General features: G+C 43.5%; 1 protein-coding gene across 1 annotated transcript in view; it reads left to right on the plus strand.

The window, feature by feature from the left end:
- ZNF831 (zinc finger protein 831) overlaps positions 1-12,404 on the plus strand; it is a 329,907-nt gene that overhangs the window by 157,327 nt on the left and 160,176 nt on the right. The window contains exon 5 of the mRNA XM_077458434.1: positions 2,878-2,996. Within this exon, the coding sequence (XP_077314560.1) occupies positions 2,878-2,996 (119 nt within the window). The remainder of the gene's footprint in view (positions 1-2,877; positions 2,997-12,404) is intronic.

A 12,404-nucleotide genomic window follows, 5' to 3' on the forward strand; every position in this document is an offset into this window, starting at 1 on the left:
ACTGCGCTTAGTCGCAAGGGTGTGCTCTCGGCATCTCGGCCTTGGTAAGTACTTCTCTGATACTATTACAATATTAGGAATACAAATCAAGACTGACAGATATCTATAGCAGAATGCCTAGCAAATAAGCAGAAACTATGGTCTGTAACAGTAGAAATATGCTTAAAAGTTACTTAACTCCAGTTACTGTGTGTTTGTGATCTCTGTGACAACTAGGCTGACTACTTCTTCTTGGCTGATTACAGATTGTCCATATTTTGGTCTTAAGGCATGATCGAATCCTTCCAGCTTATGCCTGGAAACCTTTATATAGCTCAGAACAGTAATTCTTTCAGTTTGAGAGACCCTCTCTTACCTGTTTACTGTAGCTATAGAGACAATAGCTTATTCAAGCTGTCAATTGAATACAACAATGGTATCTATGTTCCCATTGTATCCAACAGAATTTGTTTGAGAAGTTCTGTCTGAATGCTGTTCCAGTCTTATAATATAAATCTTTAAAATATAAATAAATATTTTATATCAAAAGCAACACAAGTGGCATGAGACAAGTCACTTTTCAGTGGATATCTACACTTTATTACTGAATGAATGAATGAGTGACTTTTATAGTGCTACCTATGCGAACTGAATCGCCACAGGGCACATTCTTGCCACCAGACTTTATCTGCAGCTTTGCATGGTCCTTTACCCCGTAAGGTCCTGACACACTTACAAACACATACAACATTGACATACACATACACACATATTAAGGCCAATTTTTTTTAGACAAGGTCTAATTAACCTACCAGCATGTCTTTAGAGACAGTAAGGCTCATCTGCCCGGCTTAGATCTCCTCTAAGTCGGTGAACTGCTTTAATGTTCTATTCTTCACATAACCACAGTTTCTGCCTGGTCCTGGGCATTGATGAGCATGCTTCGTATGTAGGGTACCGCCATGTGCAGGGACACAGTTGACCCCGCCCACAAGCAGCTTATGTTCATTAGAACTGTTTGCGATGTACAATTAAGGGACAGATGAAGGGATATTTTTATGGCGCGTTAACAAACTGTGTTTTGTTAGGACAGACTGTGTACACATCTAGTTTACAACTGATGAAGATCTGCCAGCACAGTGCAGACAGGTTTAATTATGGTAAACATACCTTCACAACATCTTCTCCCCCCATACACACACGCTCTCTCACACATTAGTTTCCAATAATCAATCCAGGTTTTTTTTTTATATTTATTGTTGGACCTTGGATGGGAGAAGGGAATAGTGGGATATTCCAACTAACTAATTACAATTGAGGACAACTCTCACTCGGCCTCACAGGTTAGATGTGGTAACAGATTTTCTGTTATACCATACTACCAGTTGTATGGAAGAAATAAGTCCTTTGCTTGCTCCAGTAACAAATTCAATGCAACTACTTTATCTTAAGGACACTCACTATCATCCCCTTTAGCTGACACCCATCCACTGACTCTACTAGCTGAAGGGATGGCCCACACTATACAGGACCTATGACACAGATTTATACTCACTGTAGGCAGATACAGATCCTTACTGGTGTGTCTCCCTTTCAGTCAGCTCTGCAGGACCTCTGGGTTCAGCTTCACTCAGATTCAGGCCCTTAGGTCCACCATCTGATGTTGCATGGCAGCTTTTACAGAGGAGGGGCAGTGGCCCCTCCCTCCGGGACCCCACTCTCCAGCCGAAGACCCTGAGCACATGTACCCTTGGCATATATACTGTCACCCAGCATGCACTGAGGCACTTTCCTCTACCAATGGCCAGTGCTGTAACTATGCCTGTGCTCTCATTTGTCAGGTTTGCTCCCACTGTACGACCAGTGCATACCTCCCAACTGTATGCCCCCCTGTTGGACCAGTGCATACCTCCCAATATTTTGAGATGGGAATGAGGGACACCTATCAGCAAAAGCATGCAGGCATAGGACACACCCCTTGCCATGCCCCCTTAAAGGAGAATTGTACAAAATAACAAGATTGGTTAAACCCAGAAGTGCTTTTTTTTACCAGTAATATTCCTTTATATTGGCTTTTGGAATTTACAAATGTAGCAATTTAGAAATCAAATGAAAGGTTTAGTGCTGAAAACACTTTTTAATATACATCTATATAGATCAGACCAAAATGAGGGACAAATGAGGAAGAATGTGGGACAGAGGGACATTGCTCCACATCAGGGACAATCCCTCGTAATCAGGCAAAGTTGGGAGCTATGCCAGTGTGAAACATTCAGACAACATGGGTAGCACCTGAACACCATGAGCAGACCCCATAAATGGATGCTCCCTGCTAGGCAGAGAGTATCTAAGTTTGCCTGATAGCCTTCCTGGTAAGCAGAAAGACCCCAAAACTATACTATCTTCTAGCACCTACATAGGAGAGTGCTACAATTACATGGAAGATTACATGTGCCCAGAACACTGCCAAATTCACATTTGGATTTGTGATGGAAACAATTATACAAATGTTTTGGTGAAAAGAAAATGGGGGAGGGGGGGACATCCCTGCCAAAGTCCTTACTTAAGCCAAGACAGCATGGCCTGTGGGTACTCATCATGCCTGTCTGTTGCAGTGAGATCAGTGCAGTTATATCACTCACGGATGTTTGTGCTTCCTGTGTATCATGTAATATCTGAGACAGGAAATTATCTGAAGGTGAAGCATAAAGCTCCCAAATGAGTTTGTACAAACTGGTTCCCGATTGTCTTCCCCAGCAGATTGTGATTTATTTGGATTGCTCATTGCTGTCTTTAAAATGTAATTCATGATCACAGTGATGGATTGTAAAAGATGACCCCAGGTGGTAGAGATCTCTGCTCAGTGTGTAATGTCTGTTTGCTGTTTATGTAATGCAGGAATAAAGACAGCTGCCGAGAACATCCCCATAGCAAAGTTTCGCACCGCACGACACAAAAGGGCTTGTGCCAAAACCAGCGGAAGAAGAAGACCTGTCCTACTTCAAGTCTTAAGTCAGGTACTGGCTTATTTATTTGAATAATTTATACAGCACTGACAAATTCTGAAGCACTGTATAGAAAACCATGTACATTAACCACTTAAGCCCTGTACCATTTTGCTGGCTTAAGACCAGAGCACTTTTTGCGAATTCGGCACTGCAGCGCTTTAACGACAATTGCGCGGTCGTGCGACATGGCTCCCAAACAAAATTGACGTCCTTTTTTTCCCACAAATAGAGCTTTCTTTTGGTGGTATTTGATGACGTCTGCGGTTTTTATTTTTTGCGCTATAAACAAAAAAAGAGCAACAATTTTGAAAAAAACACATTATTTTTTACTTTTTGCTATAATAAATATCCCCAAAAAATATATAAAAAAACATTTTTTTTCCTCAGTTTAGGCCGATGCATAATCTTCTACATATTTTTGGTAAAAAAAAATCGCAATAAGCGATTATTCATTGGTTGGCGCAAAAGTTATAGCGTTTACAAAATAGGGGATAGTTTTATGGCATTTGTATTAATAATTATTTTTTTTTTACTAGTAATGATGGCGATCCGCGATTTTTATTGTGACTGCAACATTATGGCGGACACATCGGACATTTTTGGGACCATTGTCATTTATACAGCAATCAGTGCTATACAAATGCACTGATTCGTGTGTAAATGACACTGGCAGTGAAGGGGTTAACCAGGAGGTGGCAGTGTGTCTCCTAGGGGCGTGTTTCTAACTGTGGGGGACGTGGCAGCGATTTACAGATCACTGATCTCTTCTCCAATCACAGGGAGCAGAGATCAGTGTCACTTGTTGCTAGGCAGAATGGGGAGATGCTGTTTACATCTGCATCTCCCCGTGAGACGATCGCAGGTATCCCCGCGGCGATCGAGTCCACGGGACCCGCGATCGGACTCACGGGGGTCCTGACCGGAACTCGTGTGTGCCGTCGGTGGCGCGCACGCGATGGCATGGCAGCAATTTTAAATGGACGTACCTGTAGGCCAATTTGCCTGTCCATGCCATTCTGCCGACGTACATCGTTGTGCGCCGGTTGGGAAGCAGTTAATCATCACTCCAGAGGAGTCTAAAGCTGATCTCCAGACAAGCAGCTGAATAAAACATTGCAAATACATAAAAGGGAGCTTGTATGCCTGCCAACTGATTTATATTTCTGTCCATCCTGTCCTGATATTGACACAGATATGCCACACTGCAGGGGACGTGATTTTTTCTGATGCAATAGTAACACTTATGCCCCATACACTCGGTCGGAAATTCCGACGGAAAAAGTCAGATCGGATTTTCCGACAACATTATGTTGTTGGAAAATCCGATCGTGCGTGGGCTCTATCGGACTTTTTCTGTCGGAATTTCCGATGGAAAAAGTTTGAGAGCTGATCACCTCGCTCTGAACTATCAGATTTTCCGACAACTTTGGGCGACCATATGTATGCAAGACAAGGTTCGGCCAAAATCCGTTGGAAAAAATCAGACGGATTTTGTGGTCGGAATGTCCGACCATGTGTATGGGGCATTACAAGTCTTGTCACTCTCACATGCTGTGATTGGACAGTGAATGAAAAGGACTGATGAGCTAGATTCTCTTTCATTTCACTTTGTCTTCCTTCTTTTCTCTCCTAGTCTGAGCTCTACTGTACAGTGGTACCAAGCCACATTTAGGAATTTATATTGCTTGCACAAAAACAAATATCAAGCTGTATTCATTTGCATCTTCTATATCTGCCTGTAGTTCAGCTTGAAAATTTAGTTTGACTAATGTAATGCTTAGCCATAAATGTTTTTTTTGTTACAGTATGATCCACTCTTACTATGGTTTGAGATATATATATATATATATATATATATATATATATATATATACACACACACACACACACACACACACACACACACACACACACACACACACACACACACACACACACATATACACAGTATCTCACAAATTCAACTCTCTGAGGATCTGAAAAGAAGAATGGTTGTTCTACAAAAAGATGGCCTAAGCTATAGAATGATTGCCAAGACCCTGAAACTGAGCTGCAGCATGGTGGTCAAGACCATACAGCAGATTAACAGGACAGGTTCAACTCAGAACAGGCCTCGCCATGGTCGACCAAAGAAGTTGAGTGCATGTGCTCAACTTCATATCCAGAGGTTGTCTTTGGGAAATAGACGTATAAGTGCTGCCAGCATTGCTGCAGAGGTTGAAGGGGTGGGGGGCCACCCTGTCAGTGCTCAGACCATGTGCAGCACACTGCATCAAATTGGTCTGCATGGCTGTTGTCCCAGAAGGAAGCCTCTTCTAAAGGTGATGCACAAGAAAGCCCGCAAAAAGTTTGCTGAAAACAAGCAGACTAAGGACATGGATTACTGGAACCATGTCCTGTGGTCTAATAAAACAAAGATAAATGTATTCAGTTCAGATGGTGTCAAGCGTGTGTGGCGGCAACCAGGTGAGGAGTGCAAAGACAAGTGTGTCCTGCCTACAGTCAGGCAAGATGATGGGAGTGTCATGGTCTGGGGCTACATGAGTGTTGTCAGCACTGGGAAGCTACAGTTCATTGAGGGAACCATGAATGCCCACATGTACTGTGACATACTGAAGCATGATCCCTTCCCTTTGGAGACTGGGCAGCAGGGCAGTATTCCAACATAATGACCCCAAACACACCTTTTAAGATGACTACTGCCTTGCTAAAGAAGCTGAGGGTAAAGGTGATGGACTGGCCAAGCATGTCTCCAGACCTAAACCCTACTAAGCATCTGTGGAGCCTCCAAACGGAAGGTGGAGGAGCGCAAGGTCTCTAACATCCACCAGCTCCGTGATGTTATCATGGAGGAGTAGAAGAGGACTCCAGTGATAACCTGTGAAGCTCTGGTGAACTGGAAAATAATGGTGGTCACACAAAATATTGACACTTTGGGCCCAATTTGGACATTTTCACTTAGGGGTGTACTCACTTTTGTTGCCAGAGGTTTAGACATGTATGGCTGTGTGTTGAGTTGTTTTGAGGGGACAGCAAATTTGCACTGTTATACAAGCTGTATACTCATTACTTTACATTGTAGCAAAGTATAATTTCTTCAGTGTTGTCACATGAAAAGATATAATAAAATATTTACTAAAATGTGAGGGGTGTACTCACTTTTCTGAGATGCTGTATATAGGTATAATATTTCATATCTGTTTAATATTTTGCATATACAAATACTCATTAGTAGGGTTGAGCCGAACACCCCCCGGTTTGGTTTGCAGCACGACATGCGAACAGGCAAAAAATTTGTGTGAACACCGTTAAAGTCTATGGGATGCGAACGCGAAAATGTTAAAGGCTTATATGCAAGTTATTACTATGAAAAGTGTTTGGGGACCCGGGTTCTGCCCCAGGGGACATGTATCAATGCAAAAAAAAGTATTTAAAACGGCAGTTTTTTCAGGAGCAGTGATTTTAATAATACTTAAAGTGAAACAATAAAAATTAAATATTCCTTTAAACATTGTGTCGGGGGGGGGGGGGTCTCCTTAGTCTTTCAGTAAAGTAGCGCATCTTCCCCATGTTTATAACAGTACCACAGCAAAATTACATTTCTAAAGGGAAAAAGGTAATTCAAAACTGCTCGCGGCTGTAATGAATTGTCGGATCCCGGCAATACGAATAAAAATAATTGAAAAAAGGGTGTGGGTCCCCCCAGTCCATTGTTAGGCCCTTTGGGTCTGGTATGAATATATATATATATATATATATATATATATATATATATACACGCCATAAATACCCCAAAAATATAGCGTGAATGCCCCCCCCCCCAAATCAATCCATACCAGGCCCTTCAGGGTAGAAAAATTGGGCCTTGGGTGGTGGTGCCCTAAACCAAAAATATTGTTGGAAGTTAGCATCATCAAGATTGAGGAGGAATAGTATAGGCAGCATAGGCATAGTCTTCAAGGGATCCCAGATCCATAGCAAATTCAATCAATTACATCAGCATCAGGTGCTTGATAGCTGCTGATCCAGGACTGATCAATTTTTATAAATGTGAGCATATCAATGGAGTCTGTGGACAGGCGCACACTTTGATCCATTACAAACCTTCCAGCAGTAGTGAATGTGCATTCAGAAAACACGCTGGATGAAGGACAGGTCAGTAGCTCAATTGCATATTGAGCAAGTTCTGGCCAGTGGGTAGAGGGGTTGGAGACCTAAAGTCATACTCTCCAGTCCTCAATGAGGAGAACTCTGACAGCTAATTGAAGGAAAGGCAAACTCCCTCCACACAGCACACTGAACCAGAGCCGAAGCTGTCAATCAGCTAGAAGTCACTCCCCCGTCACCATTTTTCTCTTGGTGTCACGAAAACTTTTCAAAAGTGACTCATGCTGATAGCAGAGGAATGAAGCAACTGACGAAATTTGCATTTAGTGCTCTGGATTGAGGCGAGTACACACTATAGAGGATATGCTTTGTTCATATTTCTTTTAAAAACGGATAGGACGACGCTGGCAAAGAATAGAGAACATATTGGAGCTGCTTGGTATAATAGGTTCTCTATTCTTTGCCATGACGCTGTGAACAGCTTCATTCCCTCCGACACACCTATTTAAATAATAGGATGCTGCAAACATTTACTGTATGTGAGCACAAGTATCAGTATTCTACACGCAACTATGTTAGGGTATCAGGAAATAAGCACCAATCTACTTAATTTTAAGTAAAGCAAGTATATTGTCACAGGACAAAAGTAAACTACAATGTAATATGTAATATTACAATGTAAATGTAATGGAAATATACAGTGCCTTGCAATAGTATTCACCCCCTTGGCATTTTTCGTGTTTTTGTTGCCTCACAACCTGGAATTAACATCGATTGTTTGAGGCTTTGCATCATTTAATTTACAGAACATGTCCACAACTTTGAAGATTTTTTTTTTATTGTGAAGCAAACTACAAATAGGACAAAATAACAGAAAAAGTCAATGTGCATAACTATTCAACCCCTAAAGTCAATACTTTGTAGAGCCACCTTTTGTGGCTATCACAGCTCCAAGTTGCTTTGGATAATTCTCTATGAGCTTGCCACATCTTACCATTGGGATTTTTGCCCATTACTGCTTGCAAAACTGCTCTAGCTTCTTCAAGTTGGATAGTTTGCATTGTGAACAGCAATCTTTAAGTCTGACCACAGATTTTCTATTGGATTGAGGTCTGAACTTTGACTTGGCCATTCCAACACATTTACATATTTCCCCTTAAACCACTCAAGTGTTGCTTTAGCAGTGTGTTTGGGGTCATTGTCCTGCTGGAAGGTGAACCTCCTTCCTAGCCTCAAATCACACAGCATGGTACAGGTTTTGCTCAAGAATTTCCCTGTATTTAGCACCATCCATCTTTCCCTCAACTCTGACCAGGTTCCCAGTACCGGCTGCTGTAAAACATCCCCACAGCATGATGCTGCCACCACCATGTTTCACTGTGGAGATGGTGTTCTTTGGGTGATGTGATGTGTTGGGTTTGCACCAGACATAGCGTTTTCTTTGATGGCCAAAAAATTCAATTTTAGTCTCATCAGACCAGAGCACCTTCCTCCATACATTTTGGGAGTCTCCCACATGCCTTTTCGCAAACTCAAAATGTGCATTTTGTTTTTTGCTGAAAGTAATAGCTTTCTTCTGGCCACTCTGCTATAAAGGCCAACTTTATGGAGCGTACGGCTTATTGTCGTCCTATGTACAGATACTCCAGTCTCTGTTGTGGAACTCTGCAGCTCTGCCAGGGTTACCTTAGGTCTCTGTGCTGCCTCTCTGATTAATGCCCTCCTTGCCCAGTCCGTAAGTTTTGGTGTGCTTGGCAGGTTTACTGTTGTGGCAAGTTCTTTCCATTTGGTTATAATAGATTTTATGGTGCTCCTAGGGATCATTAAAGATTTGGATATTATTTTATAACCTAACCTTGACTTACACTTCTTAACAACATTGTCCCTTACTTGTTTGGAGAGTTCCTTGGTCTTCATGTCAGTGTTTGGTTAGTGGTGCCTCTTGCTTAGGTGTTGCAGCCTCTGGGGCCTGTGTATATGTAATGACAGATCATGTGGCGCTTAGATTGCACACAGGTAGACATCATTTCACTAATTATGTGACTTCTGAAGGTAATTGGTTGCACCAGAGCTTATTATGGGCTTCATAACAAAGGGGTTGAATACATACGGACATGCCAATTGTCAGTTTTCTGAAAAATAGTTTTATGTATATATTTTTCTAATTTTACTTCACCAACTTAGACTATTGTGTTCTGATCCATCACATATAATTCAGATTAAAAAAACATTGAACTAAAGGCTGTAATGTAACAAAATAGGTAAAAAGTCAAGGGTGAATACTTTTGCAAGGCACTCTAATTGAGCAGATGGCTTACAGTAAACTGAATTGAGTAACTGCTAGATTATAGCAACTCAGTCTAAAGCCGGGTACACGCTAACAGTTTTGGAGATGGTTGGAGACACTGTATTAGCCATGCAAGGTTAGTCCAGCCATTTTCCCTGCTGAGCTATAGTGTTCTGACAGGGGGACGGCCCCTCCACCAAAACACTCTGCTGAGTGCTCGCTGCCATTGGCAGAGAGCGCTGATCAGGAGTCGGTCGGCTGCTGGTTTTCCAGCATGCACGTCCGACAGACCGCCATACACACTGGCAGAATGCCGGCTGTGTTTTTTTTTAACCAGCAATTGTCTCCTGACATGCCTGTGTGTATGGGGCTTACATCACTATACTACTAACCAAGATACCTTAACAAGGAACAGTATCAGCAATGAACAGTATCAATAATGCTAAATAATCTCATAGGAGCTTCTCTTCAATCAATGGTAAAGGTAAATAAATATCTCAAATTTCATTCTGTATATAGCACTCTATATATATCTTGAGGGAGGTACCCTGGCTGCAACCTTCAACCAGCTGGGGCCCAGACTTTACAGTGGTGCACATCTGTAACATTCCTTTGAACTCTGTATGCAATGATTTTGAAACTACTAGGTAGATAGGCATTTTCAGTTTTTCCAGATCTGCTACCAGCGGTATAATCAAACACAGCAGTGGACACTCACCAGTCCTGGTAACACAGAGAACCCTGGTCTGAACATTCCTCTGCCCGCAACCCCTCTGGCTCTGCTCTCAGGGCAACTCTGGTCCTCAGTCGACCACTGACAAGTGCACACACAGAGGTGCACACCAATCTAGTCCCCACCCAGGGAGAGAACTCTTAATTTCTGAAAGCACATTACTCTCCTCCTGTCAGGGCTGGCTTAGCCCTTCCTCCACTGGGCTGGCTGCTCAACTGTTGGTTAATTGCCAGCTCTCTTCTCTTTCCACAGTTACCAGCTGTTCCCGATGATGCTCATCTGGCCTGCCTACTTAAAGCCTTCCTGCTCACTTTTTCATTTGCCTTCGCGTTGGTCACATCACAGGGAACCATCTCCTGCTGTTTGTTTCAAGACTGGCTTGCTGACATCCTGCCTGGCTTCTTATCCTGCTTGCTGTTGCTCTCCTTGGATCCCTGACTTCTGGCCTGGTTGATTACCCGATCTAGTTAATGAACTTTGGACTGGCTGACTACCCGATCTGGCTACAGGACTCTGGCTATGCTTGACTATGCTTTTTTCTATTTACCTTTTTATTTTTATTAATAAACAAGTGTGATTTGATTGTACTTCTGTCTCAGTCTGTTTCATGGTTTCTGACAGTACGCGAAGGCCATGAATTCAGAAGATACAGTCAATCCACTAGTTGGTAATATTTTTTCCAGATTAGATGAGCAAGATCACTGCATGGATCAGTTTGCCTTGGCGTTACAAACGCTCCTGAATCGCACGGCTCACCTGGAATCCCCCACGGTGGCTGCTTCGGTACAACCTGAGTTGCAGGCCGTCCCTGCTGCTGCACCAGTCTCTGTGCAGGCACCCGCCCAAGTATTACCTCTATAAGAGGTATGTCTGGTTCTGCTCCGCTTTCCCAGCGATTTGGGGGCGATCCAGTTCAATGCAGAGGGTTTCTCAATCAGGTTGAGATATACTTCGAAATGCTGCCCCAGGCGTTTCCCACAGACAGAAGCAAAGTAGGTTTTGTGATATCTTTGCTTTCTGAGAGAGCCTTGGCCTGGTCTAACCCTCTATGAGAGACGCAAAAACCTGTTGTCTTGAGTTACCCTCAGTTTGTGGCCTCCTTTAAAATGTTTTTTGCCATTCCCGCACGCTCCGCTTCTGCTGCCTTATGTCCATAAAACAGAGTACGAGAACTGTTGCCGACTATGCCATTGAATTCCGTACTCTGGCAGCAGAGGTTGCTTGGAACAATGAAGCCCTCGTAGCTGCTTTTTCTCATGGTCTCTCGGATTCCATCAAGGATGAGATAGCAGCCCGAGATATACCTACTGAGCTGGAGAGCTTGATCTCGTTTGCCATCCTCATTCACTCCAGACTCCAGAAAAACTTTCTCTTAAGGAGCGCTTTCCGAGCTTTGTAGTCCCACCCATGCCCCCCTTACCTCCCATGCCTCCTGGTACCGAGTCGGTCAGTGAAGATGAACTCATGCACCTGGGCTTCACGCGTCTCTCTGCGGATGAGAGAGCCTTTAGGAGGAGGGAGAGATTGTGCCTTTGTGGCCAGGCAGGTCACTTTTTGAAGTCTTGTCCTACCCGTCCAGGGAATGGCCGAACCTTGAGGTCCTGTCATGGACAGACCTTATGTGGCGTTGTTTCTTCCCCAGTTATCCAGAAGGATAAGCCCTTGGTGGTCACCCTTTCTTGGGCTGAGTCGTCCATCGAGATACAGGCTCTAATCGACTCTGGGGCTGCGGGCCTGTTCATTGATGCTGCATTTTTTTCGCAGCACTCAATTCCACTGCAGCTGCGCGACACTCCACTTGCCATTGAGGCTCTTGACGGGAGACCTTTACAGCCTGCCTATGTGACTCATGAGACGGTTTCGTTGTCCATGGCCGTAGGGGCTCTTCACCATGAGATAATCCAATTCCAAGTTATTTCCTCACCCACATTTCCGCTGGTTATTGGTTATCCTTGGTTACAGAAGCACAACCCCTCTTTTGATTGGCTCTGTGCTGAGGTTCTCTCCTGGTCACCACAATGTAGTGAGACATGCTTCCTGAAGGTATCCAAGGTCCTGTGCACCGCTTCACTCCCCTCCTTGCCGGAGGAGTACCGTGATTTTGGCGATGTCTTTGATAAAGGTCAAGCTGGTAGTTTGCCTCCACACCGGCCTTATGATTGCGCAATTGACCTTCAATCTGGTGCTATACCTCCTCATGGTTGGGTTTACCCTTTGTCGGTCTTGGAGGATAAGGCCATGGAGGAGTATGTTGCTGACGCACTTTCTTGAGGTTTCATCCGCAAGTCCT

This window comes from Lithobates pipiens, unplaced genomic scaffold, assembly GCF_037356315.1.
Source record: "Lithobates pipiens isolate NorthernLeopardFrog02 unplaced genomic scaffold, aLitPip1_a1.2 Scaffold_28, whole genome shotgun sequence".
NCBI classification, from domain to species: Eukaryota; Metazoa; Chordata; class Amphibia; order Anura; family Ranidae; genus Lithobates; species Lithobates pipiens.